Source organism: Candoia aspera, chromosome 1, assembly GCF_035149785.1.
Source record: "Candoia aspera isolate rCanAsp1 chromosome 1, rCanAsp1.hap2, whole genome shotgun sequence".
In the NCBI taxonomy this organism is placed as follows: Eukaryota; Metazoa; Chordata; class Lepidosauria; order Squamata; family Boidae; genus Candoia; species Candoia aspera.
Window position 1 is genome coordinate 203,100,580 of NC_086153.1, and position 26,730 is coordinate 203,127,309.

Sequence of the window (26,730 nt, forward strand, 5' to 3'; positions counted from 1 at the left end):
TGGAGTAGCCTTCATAATTAATAGTAAAGTGGCTAAAGCAGTGCTTGGATACAACCCAAAAAACGACAGAATGATCTCAATTCGAATTCAGGGCAAGCCATCTAACATCACAGTGATCCAAATATACGCCCCAACCACAAATGCTGAAGAAGCTGAAGTAGAGCAGTTCTATGAGGATCTGCAGCACCTGCTGGACAACACACCTAAAAGAGATGTTATTTTCATCACAGGAGACTGGAATGCTAAGGTGGGCAGTCAAATGACACCTCGAATTACAGGTAAGTATGGCCTGGGAGAACAAAACGAAGCAGGACACAGGCTGATAGAATTTTGCCAAGACAATTCACTCTGCATAACAAACACTCTCTTCCAACAACCTAAGAGACGGCTTTATACATGGACTTCACCAGATGGACAACACCGAAATCAGATTGATTACATCCTTTGCAGCCAAAGGTGGCGGACATCTGTACAGTCAGTAAAAACAAGGCCTGGAGCTGACTGTAGTTCAGATCACGAACTTCTTCTTGCACAATTTAGGATCAGACTAAAGAGATTACGGAAGACCCACAGATCAGCTAGATATGAGCTCACTAATATTCCTAAGGAATATGCAGTGGAGGTGAAGAATAGATTTAAGGGACTGGACTTAGTAGATAGGGTCCCGGAAGAACTCTGGACAGAAGTTGGCAGCATTGTTCAGGAGGCGGCAACAAAATACATCCCAAAGAAAGAGAAAACCAAGAAGGCAAAATGGCTGTCTGCTGAGACACTAGAAGTAGCCCAAGAAAGAAGGAAAGCAAAAGGCAACAGTGATAGGGGGAGATATGCCCAATTAAATGCAAAATTCCAGAGGTTAGCCAGAAGAGATAAGGAATTATTTTTAAACAAGCAATGCGTGGAAGTGGAAGACGACAATAGAATAGGAAGGACAAGAGACCTCTTCCAGAAAATTAGAAACATTGGAGGTAAATTCCAGGCAAAAATGGGTATGATCAAAAACAAAGATGGCAAGGACCTAACAGAAGAAGAAGAGATCAAGAAAAGGTGGCAAGAACATACAGAAGACCTGTATAGGAAGGATAACAATATCGGGGATAGCTTTGACGGTGTGGTCGGTGAGCTAGAGCCAGACATCCTGAAGAGTGAGGTTGAGTGGGCCTTAAGAAGCATTGCTAATAACAAGGCAACAGGAGACGACGGCATCCCAGCTGAACTGATCAAAATCTTGCAAGATGATGCTGTCAAGGTAATGCATGCTATATGCCAGCAAATTTGGAAAACACAAGAATGGCCATCAGACTGGAAAAAATCAACTTATATCCCCATACCAAAAAAGGGAAACACTAAAGAATGTTCAAACTATCGAACAGTGGCCCTCATTTCACATGCCAGTAAGGTAATGCTCAAGATCCTGCAAGGTAGACTTCAGCAGTTCATGGAGCGAGAATTGCCAGATGTACAAGCTGGGTTTAGAAAAGGCAGAGGAACTAGGGACCAAATTGCCAATATCCGCTGGATAATGGAAAAAGCCAGGGAGTTTCAGAAAAACATCTATTTCTGTTTTATTGACTATTCTAAAGCCTTTGACTGTGTGGACCATAACAAATTGTGGCAAGTTCTTAGTGGTATGGGGATACCAAGTCATCTTGTATGCCTCCTGAAGAATCTGTATAACGACCAAGTAGCAACAGTAAGAACAGACCACGGAACAACAGACTGGTTTAAGATTGGGAAAGGAGTACGGCAGGGCTGTATACTCTCACCCTACCTATTCAACTTGTATGCAGAACACATCATGCGACAAGCTGGCCTTGAGGAATCCAAGGCTGGAGTTAAAATCTCTGGAAGAAACATTAACAATCTCAGATATGCAGATGATACCACTTTGATGGCTGAAAGTGAAGAGGAACTGAGGAGCCTTATGATGAAGGTGAAAGAAGAAAGTGCAAAAGCTGGTTTGCAGCTAAACCTCAAAAAAACCAAGATTATGGCAACCAGCTTGATTGATAACTGGCAAATAGAGGGAGAAAATGTAGAAGCAGTGAAAGACTTTGTATTCCTAGGTGCAAAGATTACTGCAGATGCTGACTGCAGTCAGGAAATCAGAAGACGCTTAATCCTTGGAAGAAGAGCAATGACAAATCTCGATAAAATAGTTAAGAGCAGAGACATCACACTGACAACAAAGGCCCGCATAGTTAAAGCAATGGTGTTCCCTGTAGTAACATATGGCTGCGAGAGCTGGACCATAAGGAAGGCTGAGCGAAGGAAGATCGATGCTTTTGAACTGTGGTGTTGGAGGAAAATTCTGAGAGTGCCTTGGACTGCAAGAAGATCCAACCAGTCCATCCTCCAGGAAATAAAGCCAGACTGCTCACTTGAGGGAATGATATTAAAGGCAAAACTGAAATACTTTGGCCACATAATGAGAAGACAGGACACCCTGGAGAAGATGCTGATGCTAGGGAGAGTGGAAGGCAAAAGGAAGAGGGGCCGACCAAGGGCAAGATGGATGGATGATATTCTAGAGGTGACGGACCCGTCCCTGGGGGAGCTGGGGGTGTTGACGACCGACAGGAAGCTCTGGCGTGGGCTGGTCCATGAAGTCACGAAGAGTCGGAAGCGACTAAACGAATAAACAACAAAGCATTCTGTTATTCAGAATGGTCAACCATATACCCCTGGAAAGCAGGTGATGAGTGCAATAGCACTCTACTGCTTGTGTCCTCCAGTATTCGGAGGCCAATTGTCCCCAATACTAGATAGATAGATAGATAGATAGATAGATAGATAGATAGATAGATAGATAGATAGATAGATAGATAGATAGATGATAGATAGATTTTTTTTAATCCATTCAGAATCGTGTCTGATTCTCAGAGACTGCCTGGACAAGCCTATGAAATTTTCTTGGCAAGGTTTTTCAGAAGTGGTTTGCCATTGCCTCCTTCCTAGGGCCGAGAGAGAGGGACTGGCTCAAGATCACCCAACTGGCTTTGTGCCTATGGTGGGACTAGAACTCAGTCTCCCAGTTTCTAGCCTGGTGCCTTAACCACTACACCAAACTGGCTCTCACATATAATTGGTACCTATGATCATATCATCTTTAACAGGACAAGGAGATTCACCTATAGATGCCCACCTTTTCTCCAGTGCACACACATGTGCATTACAAGTACATACCATTTAATCTGGATATCCTGTTCACTTCAAAAGAAAAATCACATTGGATCTGCTCATTTTAATAAAACTATTACAAAATAAACAATAAGATGACTACATTTAACTTCACGGGTCTTTGTGATGGTGACCCAACAGAGACTGAATCTCAACATCACTGAAGGAGATCAAGAGCAGATCACATCAGCGCCTATCAAACAAGCATTACAGAATAAGTGTTATAACGTCCCCCCCAAAGAAAGAACAATATATCTGTATCAATGCCGCAGGCTTTTTTATTGTTATCAATTGCCTAAAGTTGTATCTTGTACAGCAAAGCCCTGAGTGGCACCTGTGCTATTGTTTATGAAATTACAGGTGTTGTAATATATGACCCTGCAATACATTTCAAAATCACCAAAGTAATTTCAATCCTTGTAAAATGTTTCAAACAATTAATCTGCTTAGTAAAACTCAATAAGCTGATTTATTGGGCACAGTCAAGTCTTACCCTTTGACTTTTTGAAGGAATTCAATATTTACCTTGGCAGGCAGAAAATTCATCAGTTAAAAGGAGCTTTTCTTATCATCTGGGAATTATGATGTATAGGTTGAAAAACAAATAATCTGACATTTGTAAATTGAACATTGCAGAAAATACCCTCCCCTTTCTCTCCCCTTCCATTTGATGTGCATGCTTAAGTGTTCTTTTTTTGGAGGTGGGGAGTATCATGAGCCAAATACATCCATGTCCGGTCACAGCATCTAGTCAACCTTGGTTGACCTCAACAGTTAATATTTGGATGGAAAGCTACTAGGAAATCTCAGGGCTGTAGGGTAGACTGGGAAGCTGAAAAAATATTCCAGAAGCAGCAATGGCAAAGTATTATTATTTGAGAAAAACATGGACACAGACCATCTCCACGCAATTATCAGGAGTGGAATTCATAGAATAACAACTCCTTCAAGTAAGCAGAGCAAAGGGGGCAAGAAATCATTCAGCGACCGGTGAGGCTGAAATTCTCAACCATTTTTTTCATTTGTCTTTTCATTTTTCCACAAAATGGATGTACCAAATTTACCAAAAGTGTAAGCACTTCTACTCTGAGCTTTGTTTTACAGAAACAAAACTACAAAACCAATTGTACCATCCAAAACCACAACAGGCCTGAGGGGCTAGGAATCAAGGTAGGCTGCCCCATCCTATACAGCTTAACAAAAGATCTGCCAGAGTCAAGCTACACATTAGCCAAGTTCTAGATGACTGTGGAGGAAGCAAGGTTTCTGAAGTTGCAGATCTTAGTCTTCATTTTAGTCTAGGCTAGGGATGAACTCTACTTGGTTTGTTTAGAAATAAATACAATCCATGGAAAATCCACACAACATGGAGGTCTGTTGCTCATTTTTAGCCATTCAATCTCCGGAACTGAAAGGGAATGTCTGGCCCAAAGTCACCAAGGAAGCTTCCATGGCTAAAGGAGGGCTAGAATTCAAGAGTCTCCCTGGTGCTGGGTCACCACCTTACCACTAGACCACATTGGCCTTTATAATTAAGGATATCAAATCATCATTTGATTAACAATTCATACATCCCCATCAATTATTGCTGAAAACATAAGGGATATGTATACCTGACTTTTATTCCTTGTTTTTCCCTTCTAATTAGTTCCAACAGTTTACTACTAGTAGTTGCCACACTGAAGGTTGAAAATTCAATTTCTGCTTTGGTGGTAGACCTTATAGCGTGACATGCATAAACAACTAAAAAAAAACAATAACAAGCCACCATTTCAAATATAAATCCTATCCATCCACTCATTCCCATTAACCCAGAACTGAGGACAATACCTATAAACAAACAAAACACAAATAAATATCCAGTAATATATAGCATAACTGCCAATGAACAATAATTAGTTCAGGTGGGCAGAGGCTAATACTATATTAGATGTTTTTGAGGACTGTAGGGTGAAAGTTTTTTGCTTTGGGTTGTGGTGGTTTTTGATAAAGATAATGCCTGTGGGTAACTCCTGGTTGTGGGCTCAGAAGGTACCAGCCGTATGGTTTTTGAGTGGATGGACTAGAGGCTGTGGTTGGATTGATGGTTAGCATCTTTGTAATGGTTCACGTGTCAGAGTGAATTCTGGAGGAGATCAATGGACTGCTGGAGGATCAGAGCAGGACGACTTTTTAACATCTACATGAAGCCGCTTGAAGGTCATCCATCAGCATGGGGTCAGGCAACATCACTACACAGATGATACTCAACTGTGCATCGCCTCCTGGTCAGACAAGTGATGCTGTCAAGCTTTGTCCCAGTGCCTGGAGGCTGTTGGAATCTGGATGGGATAAGGAGCAGGCTTAAACTCAATCACAGCAAGCCCAAGTGGCTGTGGGTTCATAGACTATTTGATTCTGGAGATTTTCCATCCTTAGTTCTGCATCGGGTTGTACTTCCCCAGATACAGCTGCTGTGCAATTTGCAGGTCTTCCTGGACTCACGGCTCTTGTTCAAAGAACAGATGAGCAGCTACAGCCAGGAAAGCTTTTGAACAGATTTATCTTGTGTACTAGTTATGCCATTTCTTCAAAACTCATGTCCTAGTTACTTCACATGTGGACTATTACAGTGAGCTCTGCACAGGGCTGCCCTTGAAGAACACTCAGAAGCTACAGCTGGTCCAGAACACAGTGGCACAAATGGTTATGAATGTCCCTTGGTACACCCATGGGACACCTCTGATATGTGAGCACCAGTAGATTTAATTCAAGGTGCTGGTTATCATCCACAAAGCCCTCCATAGCATAGGGCATGGCAATTTGAGGGACCTTGTTCTCCCATTGTTTCTGTCTTTCCCATAAAGTCTAACAGATTTGGTCTGCTTCAGGTCACATTTATAAGCAATACCATTGTATGGGATCCAGTAGGCATGTTGCTTTCTGTGTCATGGCATATGCCCCCTGCAATAGCACCCTTGGAGATTCAAACAGCCCTAACCACACTTTCCTTAAAATGCACCCTGAAGATGTGCATTTTCTTCAAGCCTTGGGAAAATGTGTCAGCTATGGGATTGGTTTTGGACATTCATAGCATACGTTTGTTCCTCCCATTATGACTGGAGGGTATGAGGGGGTATTATTGTTTTTAACTTTGTATGTCGCTCAGAGTTGGTGATGAGTTTGATGGCCTTAGAAATCTAAATTTTAAATAAACAAATACTGTAAAGGCTTTCCAAAAAACCCACAAAGGAAAGCAGTTGATAAGAGGATAGTTGAGCAAGTTTTGTCTGTCTTTGTTTTTTTGATACCTTTGAGACAGTTTTTGACTCCTGCTGACTGCCTGGACCAGTCCCTGCAGTTTTCTTGGCAAGGCTTTTGGGAAGTGGTTGGCCCTTGCCTGCTTCTTCCTAGGGCTGAGACAGAGGGACTGGCCCAAGGTCACCCAGCTGGCTTTGTGCCTAAGGTAGGACTAGAACTCTCAGGCTCCTAGTTTCTAGCCTGGTGCCTTCACCACTGCACCAAACTGGCTCTCATGAGTAAGTATTATCCTCTGTTTAAGTCAGGACTAGTGAAAGATATCTCAGAGTGAGATGTATGAATGGAAGTAGACATGAAAAAATAGAAAGTTACCTGAGTTTTCTTTTCTACTGTCAATTTTAGGTTCACCTATGTGAGGGAGGTGACTATTCATATGTAGTGTAATGTCTTTATAGCTTCCGGGACTAATAAATACAAATGAAAACATATTCTGCAGATTTGGGGAAGAGGGTATTAAACCTACAAGGCCTAAGGGGATTAAGCCACAGAAATGAGTTGGAAGAAACCAGGCAAGTCCAGGCTTAACACTTTCAAATATTCATAATTACAAGAGGCAATTAGGAAAGGAAAACTGGTATTCTGGTAGAGGTTTTCAAGAAAAACTGGATCACCAGTTTTTGCCAATGTTTCTTTCTTTTTTAGCGTACTGCGTTCAGGAATTAGCACAGTGTCTGACACTCCATTAAATCCTTACTGTGAAGTTTTCCATAGAAAATCTAATCCAGGATCAGTGTATAACTTGATCTGTATGGAATTGTTTTACCTGATCATCAGATTTGTAGTTTAAGGATTTCCCAGCTCAGGATTACTCTGGGGTTCACACAGACGGCTAAACTGCAGCTTTCAAATCAAACCAGTTGTTCACACACAATTATAAGTCACTTTTTGAGTTGTAATAATTCAAAGTACATAGATACTTCGCAATAGGTCCTGACAACTAACATTTTTATGCCACGCCACTGCATTTTTCCTACTGCATGGCCTTAACATGTCATTTGGTGATTTGATACAAAAATGCAAGCAGTTTGACACTGTTCTATCATAGAACATTGTCAAACTGCTTGCATTTTTGTATCAAACTATATTGACAACCACATCTTAATCTTTTCTATTAGCAAGTCTTTTGATTGTACCACACGGAATGAAACCACTAAGCAGTTTTAGTGTTAGACTGTTGATCTTAAATTCAGGAAATCAAGATTAAAATACCCATAGAGCCTAGAAGTTCACTGGACAGTCATGGACATGTATAATGATCATCTATCTCCCAGAGATTTAGGAACTTCATATTAGCCTTTCCATGTTTGTTTTAAAAATGCCACAATTTTACAAGAATGCCTCCAATACTTTGCTGCCATTCACTTAGTCAAGCCTGGCATATATGAGATATGGAAAGTGCTACTCATGCATACTAACCAGCATGCTTCTCCAAACCATCCAAGTCCTTCTGTGCACTGAAGAAGGCCGTATACATCCTCTGATGTTTCTGCTGAATCCTTTCCCACACCACATGAGCCAAGAACTGTAGACAAGAATGCTGGCCACAGGGACATGATGACTTTTGGTGGTGACTATAGCCATGATCAACAATGGGGTGAAGTCAACCTATTGGGATCCCACTGCTGAATGGCTTACTATAGCCATTGTGTGGCTTAAACTAACCTGGCATAATTTTACATAACATGTGAAAGAGATCACTTGTACCAGGAATATCCAAGGAATATAGTAACTTAAGGAACACATAATATTTAACACTGGAAAGACATCTGGAACAAATTTTCTTCTTTTGCTTCTTCCTCCAAAGATCAGCATATACCACACATGCTCCTAGACAAGCATCCGCCAAAAAATCAACCAGATGGATAAGAAGAAAGATAAAAGGAAACTGTGACTTATTTGCAAATATTAAGAGAAAGGCAAAAAGTGATTTTGTAACACAAGGGCCAATCACCAGTAAAGTCTATGTAAAAGAAAGCAATCAACAAAACAAGTACAAGTCATTTTCTGGGGTCATTCTCTGGAACAGTGTTTCTAAACCATGGCAACATGCTGGCTGGGGAATTCTGGGAACTGAGGTCCACACACCTTAAAGTTGCCAAGGTTGAGAAACACTGCTCTGGAGCATAAAGGGAAATGGCAGATACTTACATGAAAATGATAGCAACCAAACAACAATATCAGAGGAGCTGATCTAAGCTAAGTAGTTGACAAAGGGGAAAAACAAACTCTGATTCAAGGAATTAATCAACATATTACCTCCAAGACAAAAATTTACACCTGAATCTTTCATTCCATTTCTATAGCAATAAACTGTAAATGTGCCCATCCCTTCCATCTCTGAAGGGAACGCTTCTTGAGGTACATCACTTTCATGAAAAACAACAGCTGTCCCGATCAAAACAAAACAAGAGAACAATGAAGGGAACAATGAATTTGAAAGTGGGGAGCATAAGGTCACTTGAATAATATTTAATAAAGAATATTTTTTTAAAATTTATCTAAAACACATCTTGGCCAGGAATACTTTTTAATGCAGACTTGCAAATACTAGATTTTTATTTTATACATGTTAATAAATAGTACAGAGCCAGTTTGGTGCAGTGGTGAAGGCATCAGGCTAGAAACCAGGAGACCAAGAGTTCTAGTCCTGCCTTGGGCACAAAGCCAAGTGAGAGACCTTGGGCCAGTCACACTCTCCAAGCCCTAGGAAGGATCAGGCAACGGCAAACCACTTCCAAAAAACCTTGCCAAGAAAACTGCAGGGACTTGTCCAGGCAGTCTAACAGACTAAAAGATGGGATGGGATGGGATGGGATGGGATGGGATGGGATGGGATGGGATGGGATGGGATGGGATAGGATAGGATAGGATAGGATAGGATGGGATAGGATAAGGCCATCAGAAGGAGCCTGATCAAACTTATTTCCGACTAACACATTAACAGGCAAATCATTTTGTCAGCTGCAGCTCTATCAGCTGCACTGAGTAGCCTGACTGATGTAGGATTAAATTGGGGTCAGGTAGGGGTGGAAAAGAGGGTATAACAGGTTGGTTATGCAGCTACAGGTTACATGTGAGACAGATTACAAGCCCCTCATCAATTAACAATTGTAATGGGTTAAAGACCCATTATAAAACTTGATTACAGACCTCCAAGAAGCTGTTCTGGAAAAATGAAATGGCACCAGCCTTTCAGAACAAGAGACAGCAGACCTCACATATATCACAAGGTTTCAGGCTCACTCAGAAGGCCTTAAGAAACACAATGCAACACATTGCAATTGCTAAGCCATGAGGTACTTGTAAGCTGTCTCATATGTAATCTGCAACAGCCTTTCTCTACTAAGCCTTTCTCCCAACCCCCTTGCTTCATCTCAGTATAATTCCTACATCAGTTTAGCCACTATATGACTGATGAAATGAGCTACAATTCAGGAAAGCTTATGCCTTTTAATAAAATGTATTCATTAGAAGAGGTGCTACCAGACTCCTCCTGATTTTGGGCTTTCATTTCATGTAATTTAAACAATGTTAAATCGTATTATGTATTTTTGTTTGTGTGCTTGTAAAGCTGGTGTCTGTAAATGAACCCTTACAGCAGTGTTTCTCAACCCTGGCAGCTTGAATATGTGTGGACTTCAACTCCCAGAATTCCCCAGCAAGTAAGGCTGGCTAGGGAATTCTGGGAGTTGAAGTCCACACATATTCAAGCTGCCAGGCTTGAGAAACACTGCCTTAGAGGAACAGCAAAACAGAAGGCAAAAGCATCCCACCAATGCAATGCTGAGATCACCAGGGAAGGGATCAACTGCTTGGCACTTCAGATTACCTACTTTGCCCATAATTGGAGGCAGGAGATCCTGCCTCCCAGAGTATCCATTGGCTTATTCTGTTCCCTGCCAAGAAGAATGCAAAAGAGGAATGAAGAGGGGCTTAGTTTGATGGTTTTCCCACCAGTGGCATGGGTGGGGGTGGGGTGGGGTGGGGTGGGGTGGGGTGGGGTGGGGGGAATTCAAAAAAGTCAAGATGGCAGTTGTGACCATGCCACCAAAGCCCTGTCCCCTTTTTCTGTGCTTCATGCATTTGACACCCATAAAAAGGGGGTGGAGTTTCAATCACACAGTTGTGGCTGCCATCTTCACGTTTCTGAACCCGCTGTGTATGTCTCTCAGCGATATCTGAAAGTACAGCAATGATCAAAGCCATGCTGCACCCAGGTTAAGGAATAGCATACAGTATCTACCTGAGGAGAAGGGTGAACATAAAACAAAGGGGCTGGAGCTGTCAGGATTTCCTTCCTTTCCTTCCTGCCCAATAACACAAAAACACCACCTTCCATTAGAAAGGAGGTTCCTATTCAATGCCTGCAAAGGCAGGACATCTTCGATCAGGGGAGGGGAGAACGAGGCTCACGGTGCTTCTGAGTAGAGGTTTTCCCTTCTCATTTGCAGTATATGAACAATTAATTGCCTCCACTAAAGGTCACCTTTATCACCGTTTAAAACTATTTGGATCGTGTCAGCTTTTAATTATCTCACCCATGTCATGATTGCAAATTTGCTACTGAACTGTTCAACAGCAGAGGCCATTGCAGGATAATTAACTTCTCTATCATTAACCTGCAAAAATCAATGCTGTTCACCTTTACTCAGCATGCCCACCAAGATGTGCAGCGACAGCCAAAACGGAAGTTTGGATGCAGGAAAACACAAGGAAGCCCTTGCGTGCCTGCTCCCAGCCCACATTTTCTGCAGCTCGTTTTCAAGCCTTCCAGAGACACCAGGAGAAACATTCCCTGCCCCGCTGAAATCAGACCATGTGAACTCTTACGTACATTCTCCAGCTGAATAAGACACCCACCCCAAAACAGCTTGCATTTCAGTTTATGGCAGGAATCCCATGCTTGAGTACTGACAAGGCCCACCCAGATTCTGGCCTGTAAGTGACTTCTTCTGGATTTCTATGCAGTTAACACACCCAGCAGTTAGCTAACACCATAATCATGAAGTCAGGAGGAAGTACATTGGAACGTATGCGAAGTGAAAGGTAATTAAGGAATACACTGCCTGTTTGGATTCAGAATAAGCAGCACCTGTAAAGTACTCAGTTGCTATGATGACCTCTGCCATGGCCAATAGTCAATATTTTAATACATTCACATCCTGCCTTTTCCCTATCATGGAACTCACAGTGGCATTCAGGGCACTAAACTAGACCTTTTAGGTTCAACAATTTATGACTTGGTTATGCCCTGGGACTTCCATTCTCTATCATGGTAGGAAACCTATGGAACTTACAGATGTTGTGGGCTCTTCCCACCAGCCCTCACCACTAGCTATACTGTCTGGGCTGCTGGGAATTGCCATTTAGCAAGATCTGGAGAACATCATTTCTTCACCCTGGTCACAGACTAACTTGCTGGTAATGCTGACATTAGCACCCTTGCCAGAGTTTACGCACCAGAACAATATTAATAGCTTTTGCAGTTCCCTCACCTGCATCCAGTGGAAATCACATGGAGGTTTTCAGTCTAAAAACAGAGAGAGAAAGGCAGACATTCCATGTGTTAAAGAACCATGTGTAAAATAGAATAAAAAATGAGAAAGAGCCCAGACCCTTTGCTGTTGCACAGGGTTTAGAAATACTATGTAGAACTCTTACTGGGTCACTGTGGGTTGTATCAGTAATCAGTAAACTGGTAAACTATTGTGCCTTTAAAATACAAAGATGCACAGTGTAGATGCTAACAACAAAGTAAGTTATCAGCTAAAATGTTCTTGTTTCAAAGTGTTTGGAAATCATTATGACTCCTAACTCCCCCCGCCCCCTTCATATGGCAAGTTAGCTGTTCTGTGTAACTCTCTCTTGTGTGCTTTGTCAGTTTCTTCTTTTTCTGCTGTTTCTGTAGGGTGGAGGCAGTCTTCCAAAACCATAAATCTCAAATGAAAGAAATGTATATGAATGTGTTTTGAATAAGAGCTCTGCATTGAGACAAACTGCCTCTTGAGGCCTGAAGAAGGGACGAGGACACCCTTAATCTCACTTTGGAGGGGAGGGAAAAAACTGTTTCCATGACATTCAGTTTAGTGGGGCAAAGGGCTCTTGATGGACAGATGATGTTCCATCTTTTTGGGGTTGGGGAACTGCCTTACTGAAGGATTTAAGGCAACTTTCAGAGGTTTGGAGGAAGCAGAAGAAACAAAGGTGCCTGGCAATAGCAAAGCTGAAGTCCAGGATTCTGTATCTAGGTGAAGAGTGAGATTTCACTGATGAGACAAAGCTGTGAGAGACCATGGCTATGGCCAGAAGTGAGACATGGATCTTGGAACTCAGGGCTGCTTTGGGAGTGGGTGGAGGAGAGGCTCCAAGGAAAATTTCAAGTGGAACCTGATTTGTTCTAGTGACTGACATGGAGCCAAGTAGGCCAGATCAGGGCTCAGTGTTTTCTGGGATACTAAGCGAAATTAAGGACCTTGCATGTTCCTGGATCCTACTGAAGTCTAACATTGCTCTGTACTGTGCATCTTTATATTTTAAAGGCACAATAGTTTACCAGTTTACTGATTACTGATATAACAGTGACCCAGTAAGAGTTCTACATAGTATTTCTAAACCCTGTGCAACAGTAAAGGGTCTGGGCTCTTTCTCATTTTTTATTCTATTTTACACATGGTTCTTTAACACATGGAATGTCCGCCTTTCTCTGTTTTTGGACTGAAAACCTCCATGTGATTTCCACTGGATGCAGGTGAGGGAACTGCAAAAGCTATTAATATTGTTCTGGTGCGTAAACTCTGGCAAGGGTGCTACAGCTATTATCACCTTCTTTCTCACCCTTCCACACAGTTCTCTAGATCAAGATCCAAAGGCTCAAGATCCTTTAATCTATTATAATATGCTAATGATGTGTATAAAAGAGAAGGTATGCAAGCACGGATATATGTGTGAGAGAACGAAACGAGACAGCCTGTACCAAGGATGTAGTAATAATTGCTGTGTCAAGGGTACTTTACTTCATTGGGCAAGAAAATGTCATATCCTTGAGATAACTTGAACATTTTACACAAACACAGGGATATAGTTATCAAAATATATACCAAGACAGATGATACTCATCAGGAGTAAAGGTTCCAGCAGTAGCTCCCTCAGGGATCCAATTCTGATTTCCAATCCCTGTTAATGGTTGTAAAAGTGACTTTACATTGTTTTGCTGTTCACTTCCATCCGCTTGCCCCCAAACAAAACCTTGCAGTGGTTGGATGAAGCCGGAACATCAGTAGGATCCTTTTGCTGCTCAAAACTAACCCTAACCTTCCTATTACACTTAATTCCCCAAACCTTTAGGAGGCAAATAAAGAGGAATCTACATTGTGTTTATAATTTAGCACTTTCCAACTAGCCACTTACGTCAGTGGGTCAGGTCAGATACATCAGGAAAATCACCAGCAAAATCAAACAGAAAGTGCTCTCCCCCAAGCCACCTTCTAAAACAAACTAATTTCTCAATACCCAATTCCTTTATGAAAGAAAATGAAGAATTTTGCAGATGAACTGTCTTTCTGTAAAGCAAGAAATAGTCATGTTCTTTTATCACCAAAATGCTTCCCTGTGCAGCAAAGTGACCATGTTCCCAAGAAATACTTAAATTGTTTTATGCCTTTAAATATATAATATAACAACACCATAACAGTAAACGTAGTAATAGTTCAAACATTTAATTGCTTTTGCACTGTCTACTGTACTTTTATTATTGCAAAAAGTTAAAAGATACGCTCTGAACCAATGTTTCTGCTCTCAGAGAGATAATTTCACTCCTTTGTGGGAGGTGAGAGAAATACAGGTGCTACTAATTTTCACTGTGGCAGGATAGGAAGACTTTTGGGTGCTGTGGGCACATCTGGAACTTGGATAGCATAACTGCCAAGGGAGACTAACTACCCACAAAAGGGTATAAAACATTCCTTGTCCAGAAGGAGAACCACATAACCCTCAGGATACCTTCTAGCACCCACATGGCACTTCTGTGGGGCCCAAAGAATTATCTGTGAGGCTAGTGACGGCTGCTTTGCTTTGCAACCTTTCAACTTCCTATTTATCTTTTCAATTAAAATAATCTTTTAAAAAGCCATGTGGGAAAGACATCTTGGGGGCCCCGGTGCAATCCTATACCACCTACCCTTCCTATATGACAAAAGGAAATCAGTGGGGCAATGTGAGGTCCAGTTCTTACCCAAATTCAAATCAGGCCCTAAAACTGTGCACTGTAGATTATTTAGTGCAACCTTGTTTGATGAAATAAAAAGGTAACCAGAGAGGTAATTTAGTTGGGGTTTTGTTTTAAAATTATTATCCACGTTGTATGGACAATGTAAGTGTTATAACCTTAAAGAAGGTCCAAACCAGGCATGACAACAGCAGACTAATCCCTAGGTTAGGGTCAGTCCTCAAACTCTATGCCAGGTTCACACATTCTGGAAAGCCATAATGTGGCCTGTTTTGTGAGTAGAAGACATGATAGGGTTCACACAGCATACTAAACCATTCAGCATGGGTTACAAGTACTTACAGTAACACTAAGACAAAAATCAAACAGGACTGTTTAGCCCATCACAAATAAAGCAAACAAAAAACCCAAAAGGACAGGTTCCATGGCTCCTTTTAATGGTTTCAAATCAAATAAATGTGTAGTGACAAAAAATGACTTCATTACTACCTTTACCAATACAAAATGGTTCTGTCTTCTGCCACTTCACAAGTCCAGTGCAGTTCTTCTAAATGCACATCCCTTCTATACACAAGGAGGAGAGTAGGAGTAAGGATTCCCTATCTCTGGAGGATGACCCCTAGCCCCCCAGTCTGATAGCCCTTGCAATGGAGGCTTTTCAGTTAATCTCAATCTCTCATTTTCCCAGACCAAATGAGGCATGCAGCTTGACAGAATGGGTTCATACCTTCATCAGTCAAGGCCCAACACATTACATCCATTATTTTAGATGGAAGGATGCTACCAGTAAGCACTCAGAGAACTGAAAGTTTCATTACTACTGCATTCATTTTCTGGCTATGCTCCACAAGCAAACACTTTCTATGGCCAGAATCGCACACCACCTTAAGCTACTCTGTAGGATTTTATTGCAGCTGGTAAACCATTTATGGCACCCCTGGGATACTAGCAGTCGCAGGTCCAAAAACAGTCCTGAGTCCTTATACATAGTCCTTAGAGTTGATGTTGCTGAAAACTGGCAGCATGGCCTCCTGTGCTGTTGACACTGGAACCTCAAAAAAACTATGTAAGCTATAAAATAGAATGAGTAACATTTAAAAGCAAAGAAACAAAGCAAATAAATATTAGCAACTTTCGCAAAATCTGTTTTTATTTCAGATTTTAAAATGTATCTTTAAATGTTTTGCAAAAAAAATTAACACAGCTCAAAGATATAATCATCAGCAAAACTTCTAAATTTACTTTATTTTACTTGCCAATAGGGAAATGAGAGATAAATTAAAAGATCTGGTAATTAACCTACCTCTGAAAGTACAAAAACCAAAAAGTTCTTGGAAAGAAATGTGAAACCATACAAAAATATACCCCCCCAAAAAAATGCTAAAAAAGGACAAAATTCACAAAAACTTAAATATATTACATACATCTCAGCTACTCAGATTTTAAACAATAAATTAAACATTGTTTATGCAGAGTCATGTTGATCACTTTTTCTGTTTCACTGATAAATAGCAAATTCAAAGGCTGACAGCAAAATACATCCAAGACTTTAAGTCCAGAGTAGCAGTATCTTTCCAACAAAGCTAAACCAACCTTTTGGCAGTGCTCCAAACTCAATAAATCTAAACTTCTTCATAAACTGATAAATTCCTGATTTTCAATATATAATTCAGCATGACATGAACACTTTTACTTAATGGTTCTGTGTGTGGTGAAACCTCAGAAAATTGCTTGAGTAGAATTCAAGGTTAGCGTGCCATGTGAACAAATCCTATGGCTCAACAATATATATGAATCCAGCCATGGACTAATCAATTAAGGCAAGCCATCACAGGTGAGCTAACAGGAGTATTTGCCAAATCCTGCAACAATTAAAATATCCTCCCAGCGAGAGAGGTCTTCTCAAACCCTCTCTGCACAGAGAAAAAAGTGTCCCTGAAGCTATACTGTCAATATCACAGCACAGTTGCTTTGGGATTATTTGATAACCAACCTCAAAGGGATTATAGTCCATTATGTTCATCCCTTAATTCAAACTAAGGGTTGAAACACTTATTTATTTTCTATCCCACCTTTACTGTTTTTTTTAATAAATAGCTCAAGGTGGCGAACATACCTAATATTCTTTCCTCCTCCTATTTTCCCCACAACAACCACCCTGTGAGGTGAGTTGGGCTGAGAGAGAGTGACTGGCCCAAGGTCGCTCAGCCAGCTTTCATGCCTAAGGTGGGACTGGAACTCACGGACTCCTGGTTTCTAGCCGGTTGCCTTAACCACTAGACCAAACTGGAAGTAAGATTACGGGTGCCTGCTCCATAGGGCTCTTGGCTGCAGTGCTATATTGCTATACCCTGCATACCCATGCTGCAGCTCATCTGCACCCAATGAACTCAATGAGGAAACTGTTGGTGCATCATCTCATAACCTTCCTCCAAGCCAAGAAAGAATCACTGGATTGGGGCACTTGTCTCCAATTGTACCATGCAGGCATACAAAATCTACTTTGAGACTTCTGCTAGATAGCCCTGGGCATCTGTTCACATTATGTCAGAATAACTGAACTTTTTTTTTTAAATCACCAAACCAGAGAGGGGGGAGTTTGTAGATTTAGATGTTTGAAAGCATGAATGTGAGAACTAATCACCTTAATCTGATCCCTGCTTGAAACCTCTTGTTCTGGTTCTTCCCCCACCAGCAACTTGATATTCAATAGTCACGTTGGGGCCGAAGGGGAAATGGGATGCTTCATGTGAGAAACACCCCCAACGTGTGAGCCAGGGATCACTCCATATCAGCAGCACCTCATTGGGCTACAGGACCCTTTCTGCAGCCGCAGCCCTGGCCGCCGCCTCTGGCCACGTGTCTTCCTTCAGAAACATTACATTCTATTAGAGGCTGAGGAGGGGAAACACCCGTTTGGAAACCCTGCTGCATCCGCTATATTCTCTGGGGTCCCAGCCCAAAAGGTTTGTGTGCACAAGCCAAAAGAGCGAGAGCAATTCAGACATCCTCTCTCTCCCAGCTCCCATCTTAAATACACAAACAGAAGAATGAAAAACAAAAAGAGGAAATATTTAGGACGAGGAATGATGTAAGGTCCAATGATGTGATTCTGGCTGCGAACAGTCATTCTGAGTAAGGCTGGCAAGAGCTGTACAAGCTGCATTCCCAGGTGCTAGCAGACATCACAGATACGCACACAAGGCATTTGGGTAAAAGCATCACCTCTTACTCTTCCTTTTATGTTTGTGTAAGGGGGTAATAACTAGGAAATCATAAATGAAGGTGCCATTTCTTCAGAGATTGATTTCCAGAATGAAATGGGTTTGGGGGCCCAAGTCATATTCTCTAATCTGTAAATTCTAACTCACAAGATCTTGAGGTTATTTCATAACTCCGCTCGTATTCAAAGGCTTTTTCAACGTAGTTTAACACAAATGGGGGCTGGACTAGATGATCTCCAAAGTCCCTTCTGACCCATACATTCCTAGGCAAGCAAGCATAACTAATCCTGAAAGAAAATCCTAGCAAATCATCTCTCAAATTAAGTCAGATCCATAATGCGTCCTGAGAATGACAAATTGTATTCTGCTCCTAACCTGGTTTTCAAAAAGCAAAACAGGCTTGGCTCTGACTAGTACTCAGATGGCAAACTACCAAGGGTTACCAGAATTCTAGGCTACTGTGGGAAATTGAAAGAACAATCGCAAACCACTTTGATACTGTTGCCAAAAAAAATGTACCTGAGCATGCCATGAAGTCACAAAGAGACAAGCTCAACTAAGAGATGATTTACTTTAACCAGTGATACAAAAACTCACTTTGAAAAGTCTTGACATGGATAAAAGAAGACCCCAAAGGCCTAGCCAAATCAAAACTGGTTTAATTTAAAGCTTGTAAAACAAACCCATCTGAAATACAGCTAAATTTAACCCTACAGGTTTTTTTTCACTCTGAGATAGACCCAGCTCAGCTTCTTTGTTTCTCACCCTTTTTCACAGGGAATACGAATTTTGGAGCAGTTAGCATCTTCTCCTGGCTGATTAGGAATTCTGTCATGATAAAAAGAAGAAAGCAGAGCGTGCTGTTGCTACTCTCTGGCTTCGAACACAGCTTAAATTAGTCGGAAACAAAACGACATTCTGCAGGCTTGGTTAATTGGAAGAGATACAAATAGAATTGCTCGGGAAAAGATACACCACCATTCATTTTCAGATACAAGCATGAAAAATAAAAGGTCAGGCGAAGCAGGTCAGTGAAATTGGGGAAGCACTAACATGATTTTTTTTCCACTTTAGGTCGCTCAACCTTTCATGTTACCAAAAATGAGAGCTTTGACATTTCAGTCATAAGCAGCGTTGGAACAACACAAATTACTTTGACTACTGCATGCCTTCACGGTTATTCAACATTCTAATATTCTTCCACAAAGCATAGATTGTCAAAGAAAAATGCTGCCAGGAAAGTCTCTATCAATTCAACCAGCTCAGATTTTGTAAAAGCATCCAGCCCCCACCATGTGGATCTGTTCCTCTAGGACGTTGAATGGGAATTTAAAAAGGAAAAAGGAAAAAAATAGAAAAGAATTTGTAGTCTCCACAACACTACACATTGTAGGAAGCCCTGGTTCACTCCAAAACTGAACCAATTACATGATGGATTAGGATAATGCAAAAACCTTGTCCCTTATTCCATCACTCCTGTCCAATCAATTCTAACACCTCGTTTCAAAAGTTCTTTGAAATACCAAGGGAAATTATTGAATGGGTCAGTTTCCACTATGTATTCAAAGCAATTAAAGTCTGTGACTAGACCCAACAACAAGCTGCCTTGTGCCACAGGGTTCGGAACATAGTTTTGGGTAACGGAAGAGTGAGCCCACTGAGGTTTTCTATGGGAGTGTGGATCAAGAAGAAATCAATTTTGCCCAGGGAACAAGGGCACGAGAGGAGTTAACTGAGCTTGCTGAACCCTGGTAATAAATAAGCCACCATCAGAGGACAAAACCATGGTTTTAAAACCAATAGGAGCTGCTTTTGCACCAGGCAGAAACTAAGGAAGCCACACTGTAGCTTAGCCACTGATTTCAACAAAAAAGATCCAAGTGAAAGCTCTTCTGGATTTCAGTGACTGTTGCCCTGCACTGACTTGCCAGCAGCTGTCCAGGCTTCAAGAGTTTTCTTTTCCCCAGCTCTATGTGGAAATCACAAGGATCAAACTTGGGACCTCTGGCATGAAAAGCCCAAACTCGACCTCTGAGCTCTGCTTCTTCCTGATCCTTTTAATGATTTCAGCAACAGTGCCAGCACTTTTGTTTCCCCACACTGTGTCTTGTAGAAGAGTGAACTTTTTCTTCTCTAGCTGACATCCCGAACCTCTTATCTTGCATACCAAATACTTTTAGCCCTTTTCCCTGGCCAGCTACCCATGGGTATCCAGAGATGCCTTTCCAACACAATCGCTGCATTTTTCAAGACAGACTGCCACCACCTGTTTTAGTAAACAGAAACCCTCTTTGCATTTTTACTTTCAGGTCTGAAATAATGATGAAAAGCCTCCAGGCTGGGCCTTCCTACTCATAATATTCAAGGAACTAGCCCCCAGGGATCAAATCAATCCAAGAACAGGAAAAATAAGTTTCTTTTTTACATACAATTGTATTTACCTCAGGTTGCTACTCAGGAGTGTTTCCATTGATGGAATTGGACTGAGAAGTATACATACAGCAAAATTTGCAACTCAATGAAGTTGTCTCTTCACTGTGCCCTCTCCACAGTGTTGGTTAAAAAATCTTCCCTAAATCAGAGTTCCAAAAAGTTGAGAACCAGTTTGGTGTGGTGGTGAAGGCATCAGGCTAGGAACTGAGAGACCGAGAGTTCTAGTCCCGCCTTAGCCAGAAAGCCAGCTGGGTGACCTTGGGCCAGTCACACTCTCTCAGCCCTGGGAAGCAGGCAAGGGCAAACCACTTCCGAAAAGCCTTGCCAAGAAAACTGCAGGGACCAGTCCAGGCAATCTCCAAGATTCAGACACGACTGAACGGATTTATATATAAAAAAATCAGTTATCCTGCTCCTCTTCCACTTTCCTCTATCAGTCTTCACTATCCTGCCTACCAAGGGTCACTCTGCCCTTCCTAGCAAGGGAAAAGAATTTCATCCATTTGCAACCATCACTCACTGCACTGAAGCCAGAGGCAGACTAAGAAAAAGATAGGGGTATATGGTTGCAAGTACACAGTCCACCCAATAAAGGAATGGGAGGGAAGTTTCCTCCATGTCTCCCAGGACCTGAAAAACAGGGAAGAGTTTGCTGCAAGTTGTGCTTGAAAAGACAGACTGAAGGCAGGGCAGGGAGAAAAAGCAGGAAGAGAAATAGATCCACAATACAACATTCATGTTTACACATTCATTCAACAACAAAAAATGAGGACTCCACATGATTCATGTTTAGCCCACTTGAGTTTTTCTGGAACCTAGGATACTTTTCAAGTGCTCAGCCCCAAATAGGCTGAAGAATCCTGATAGTACTTATTAGATTCATATCTTGCCTTCATTTTTTTTGTCCAACTATAGGCAGCATACATTACCTTCTCATCTCCTATTCTCCTCACAACCACCACCCTATGAAGTGGATTGGGCTGAGAGAGAGTGACTGGTCTTAAGTCACCCAGTCAGCTAACTACTTGATGTTATACAGCAGTGTTTCTCAACCTTGGCAACTTTAAGATGTGTGGACTTCAATTCCCAGAAGTTCCCAGCCAGCTTGCTGGCTGTGGACTTCTGGGAGTTGAAGTCCACACATCTTAAAGTTGCCACGGTTGAGAAACACTGCTATACAGTAATGACCAGGCAGGTACCCATGATAAATTGAAGCTGGATGGCCATCTCTCAGGGATGCTGTTGTACAGGTAGTCCTCACTTAATGACCATTCGTTTAATGATGGTTCAGACTTATGATGGTGCTGAAAAAATCAGCTTACAACCGGTGCTCACATTTACCACTGCTGCAGCATCCCTATGGTCACATGATCATGATTTGGGCAATTGGCAACCAGTTCACATTTATGACCATCACAGCATCCCATGGTCACATGACCACCATTTTCAACTTTCCAGGCCGGCTTCTGGCAAGCAAAATCAGTGGGGAATGACATGATTCACTTAATGACCATGTGGTTCGCTTAACAACTGCAGTGATTCACTTAATGACTGCCACAAAAAAGGTTGTAAAATCAGGTCAATTTGCTTAATGACCACTTCACTTAGCAACTGAAATTCCAGTCTCAATTGTGGTCATTAAGCAAGGACTACCTGTAATAGACTCCTGCACCAGGGAACAGGTTAGGCTGGATGATCTCCAAGACTCCACTAAGACCTACTTTCTATAATTATATGATTCATCCAAAATAAAACCTGTCAATTCAAAATACAGGCTTGCGTTCTATTGTAAATAAAACCGAATCTGAAAAGGAAATAAATAAAACACAGATGCAATATTTTTAGGAACCAGCTGAAATTCACACACACAGTTTGACTTTTTCCCTAGACTGTTCTAAAATCTCCAAGCTTCTTTCCCTGAAAGCCACCCAAAGAATAGGCTCCCCAGCTCCCACCTCAATCTCATGGGATATATATGCATAGAAAACACTATAAAATAAGTGTTATCTTCCAAATATTGGTGCCACAGGGAAAGGATACAATAAAATAATCAGCAGTGAACATACACAGTCGTTGTACATATCACACTAAAGGTATAATGTTTATCAAAATGGTGAGCATTTAGGGCTTGGCTGTTTTTCCTTCATTAATTCCCCCCCCCCCAAACTGTTTAATCCCAACTGATTGCTTCTACTCCTGTTTCCTGCTGTGAAATCACACTGATGATGCAGTGCTTAAAAAGAGGCTCTTGGTGATGATATTGTGATCCTCGGGCTGCTTTCTCAATTCAGTTGCAGATATTGTCTGCCCAAGTCCAAATTCCCACAGAGCCATGAGTTGGGAGCCATGCTGTAGGTCAATGCTGGGTGGAGCTAAGACAAGGCCAGAGCCAATGTGGATAGTGCCCAAACCAAGGGAAGATGGGGCAAACCACTCTCTCCTTCTAACACCCCCTTTTCTCTGGATTTATATGGTCTCCTCTGCCCTTCACCACACAGCAGGTTGCCAGGGACCTAATATCGATTTTAAAGATCTGAAATAACTATTGCAAAAAGCAGCAGAAAATTAGGCTGATGGTTCCTTGTGGTTCCACAGTTAAAAGCTGCCATCACTGAAACAGAATCAGGATATATCCATTTCTAGATTTCACAGTGAATTCTCCTTGGACATGCATTCCACATCCAGCACCACAGAGAATGATGGGAAATACTGTTCTCTGAGTTCTGAGACACAGATTGTTGACCGCTGCAACCTTTAAAGAGTATGATCTGGTTCATCAGCTCTACTATGCTATGCTTACTTAACCATGGTTTATTAACTAAGCCACAACTGGTCACACTAACATATACTAATCCATTAACCATAGCTTACAAATCACAATGGGTTCATACAATCAGGCTTAGTACAATGCGCAAAAACAAGTCACCTGGTCAATTGGAAAGACTAATGACATATTTCTTGCTGTGTACCTGTACTGGCTCAAGGTATGCCTGAACCACTTCTATCTTGTATATTTTCCCAATGTTACATATGCATAGTCCATTCATGCCCAGCTTCTTGACAGATCCTTTGCTTAAGTGTTATGTACAGACAGCTTAATGTTCCATGTCCAAATGGTCACATCACACAAAATCATAGGCTGTGGTCGAATGCTTAAACTGAAATTTAATTGGTTAAATTTTGGCTTTGGGTATATAGAATGAACACCATTCCTGTAGTTTGTAATCCATGATTGTTTGTTTATAATGTGTGAACCCAGCCAACTGAGATTTATTTAATAGAGCCATGCATAGCTTCAAGCAATGGGTGAACCTTTTCATAAGTTGTTTGACTCTCGAGTAGCATTATGTGTGAGCCCATCTACTATAGTTTGTAAATAATTGTTTATGCCTTTCTGACTTAGCATAATGTGTGATCCTAGACAACTATGTCTTATTCAACAGTGGTGGTTAAGCAAACAAGATTTAATAATTTTACGCATAATGTTGTTCTGCAAACTTTATGTCTAGGGTGTGTTTGTAAGATATAATGAGCCCCAACTAGCCAACCATAGCTTAACCTGGCACATTATGCATACCAAACCCATACAGTTATTTAATGGCTCAGTGTGTGATTATGTTAACTGAGTAAATCAAAGTTCAATAAGTATGTCATAGAAACATTGCCCTAAGTCCTCAAGATCCTTTCTATCTCAACGTTCAATAACTATGAAGTAGGTTAGGACTGAGACATTGGCCCAAAGTCACCCCGAGAGATTCATGATCAAGTGTGGATTTGAACTCGGGTTTCCCCAGTCCTAGTTCGCTACAGTACACCACCCTGCCATTTCCACTGAATCGAATGCAGGATATTACAGACATTATCTCACTACTGTTTCTACTTAAAGAATAATTACTTCTGTTGCATGGTTAATTGTTCCTCTTTTTTCTTTTTTGCCTAATTTTACAAGACACATCTAACTGGATAAAACTGCAAAATTAAAAGTGCCGCAAGTACAGATGAAAAGTAAATGTGATTTTGTCTGCTTCCTTCAAGGTGCATTTTTTTTCTTGCTGGATTTGGACTCATAGGTGGCACCTCCCTACTCCAACAGTATTTGTGCTTTGACAAAACTATTATGCTAAAGGTTTAAAAAAGGAACTATTGTAGTCCTAGTGATGACAAAATCCCCAGCCCAAAGGTTTTGAGAACTGACACATCACTCCTCTAAAACTAAGCATACAGACTGACTTCTGAAGCACCTACGAAAGCCTTTACCAATCTCCACTGAAACCGTCATGTTGCTTGCACATTCTACACAAATAAATGCCAATGGCCACAATCTATAGGGTTTTCATATGACAAAGTTAAATTCACAAAAAAGTATCCCTAAAAAGAATAACAATTTAACTTCCTCAATATTTTAAAGGAACATTGAGATTCCCTAGAACACATACCTGGATTTACAAAATATATAAATCATTGTGCCAAATGCTATCAAGGGCCAAGTTAGGACACTCAAAAGAGGAAACTATCGGTGGGCTAAGCACCAGTCTTTTATCCAGAACCACCTATCCACAATGTGGATCTAATGAGAAAAAAATATTACTCTCTTATATACACCATACTATAGGAAGACACAGTTAAGGTCCTCAAATTTTTCCAGAGCAAAAGACAAACACCGTGCTCTCTCCACCTAAGGGTAATTGAGATGTGCACACTGTCAATATGCAGTTTCTACTAATCATTCAAGAAATAACAAGGAAAGCCCAAAACCTAACTCCTTCCAGCGCACCACAAATATTTTTTTAAAAGTACAGTCCCTTTGTGCACATTTACTTGAAATCAGTGGCACCAAGATCAGTAACACTTTCTTGGGAGTAAAGGTGCATACAGAATAGGATCGTTTCCCTTGATCAGATTTAATAACTAAATTGCAGGTTAAGGCATGCAGGCTTTCCACGCTGATTCAAAGAGGGAAAGATTTTTCCCGGCTGCTCCAGGTTTTCCCGACCGCTTTTCCTCTTCCACCCCCGCTTGCAAATGAGATGCAGATCTTTGCTCAGAACAAACCAGTAGTAGGAAGTGAATGGCCGCCTGGAAGGCAATAACTTTAAGCGGAGCCCGGATCTCACTAGGTTGTACAGTTTGAAAACCGTACAGCGCTGCACCTTTCGTTTTGAAGAAAACCTGTGCTGGAGAAATGCAGGCACTTATTTCTCACTCCCTGGCTCCTTTGCACACCCCCTCGCACGGGGATAGCGACTCTCTCCCGGAGCCCATGGCCCCACTCCGCTTCAAACAATGGATCAGCTGCTGCAGAGACAGGAAGATTTCCTTCATAACATTCCGAGCCGAAGGCGCCCTTTTCCCCTTGGGGCGATCAAATAAAAGCCCATGTCAAGATCACGACGGGATGGGGACCTCCCCCCCACCCCCATCGCTGCCTGTTATGATTCCCTGCAGCATGCTTGAAAAAAGAGGGTTTAAAAAGAGAAGGGGCCGACGGAAACCCCCCGTTTTCCGCCTCCATTGGACTGTCTGCGCAGCGCTGGACCGGGATGGGGCGGGGAGGCAAAGCCCACTCGGTCCGCACTCACCAGCACAACGGCGAATCTCTCTTCCACCTCGCCCGGCTCGGGCATCGGGAGTTTGAGGGGCATATTGTGCGCCCTGAAGTCCGTCTGCTGAGAGTCCATGCTCCCCGCATTGCCCATGGCGACGGCCCTTCCTCGAGGAAGGGGAGCGGGGGAGATCGGTCCACCTCTCTCTCCGGATTTCTCCTGCCGGATTTCGGCTCCAAAGCTCCGCTCCGCCACCAAGCTCCGCGCACTGCGGCGGAGTCGTTCGCTGGCTGCTCCGGTACTCCTTCCCCACCCAGCCCGTCGCGCTCTTCTCTCCTCTCCTCTCCTCCACGCGCCGATTTTCCTAGCGCCACACGCGCGCAACCCCCCAAAATTAAGAATGAGAACCACGGGGAGGTAAGGCACACAGATCTCTGTCTCCCTCTAGGACCGGCCTTGGAAATGCCCGCCCTCCCCCTCCTCCCCCCCCTCCTCCCCAGCACAATCGGACTCCCTTTCTTCTAGCGCTCGTGCTGGGAACCCGCGATCTTAGTGGCAGCATGTTGCACGCTTTTCACTCCAAGCCGCCCGGGCTGGAAGACGCATGGCTAGGGGGGAGCGGTCCTCCTTAAGAATCCCGCTGGTGGCCTCTGGACGGTCGGCTGCAGCGAGAGCCGGCTCGCCCCCACCCCGCACAGCGCCTACCAAGCGCAACCCACAGAAGAGGACCAGCCGCCACACTAGACAGACACCGCGCATCGCAGCACAAAGCCCCCTCTCCCTCAGACACCACCTACGGAGCTTCTCCACGCCCCTGCCCCGGGGA

At 42.3% G+C, this 26,730-nt stretch overlaps 1 protein-coding gene across 5 annotated transcripts in view; it reads right to left on the reverse strand.

The window, feature by feature from the left end:
• FMNL2 (formin like 2) overlaps positions 1–26,331 on the reverse strand; it is a 208,735-nt gene extending 182,404 nt beyond the window's left edge. For 4 of the 5 annotated variants that reach the window (XR_010068928.1, XM_063318359.1, XM_063318356.1 and 1 more), the window contains exon 1: positions 25,941–26,331. Coding sequence is in view for 4 of the 5 variants with exons in the window: in XM_063318359.1 (XP_063174429.1) it covers positions 25,941–26,057 (117 nt within the window). In the remaining variant the exon portion in view is untranslated. The remainder of the gene's footprint in view (positions 1–25,940) is intronic. The other variant, XM_063318355.1, reaches the window with a different exon arrangement.
• Positions 26,332–26,730: the final 399 nt, after the last annotated feature.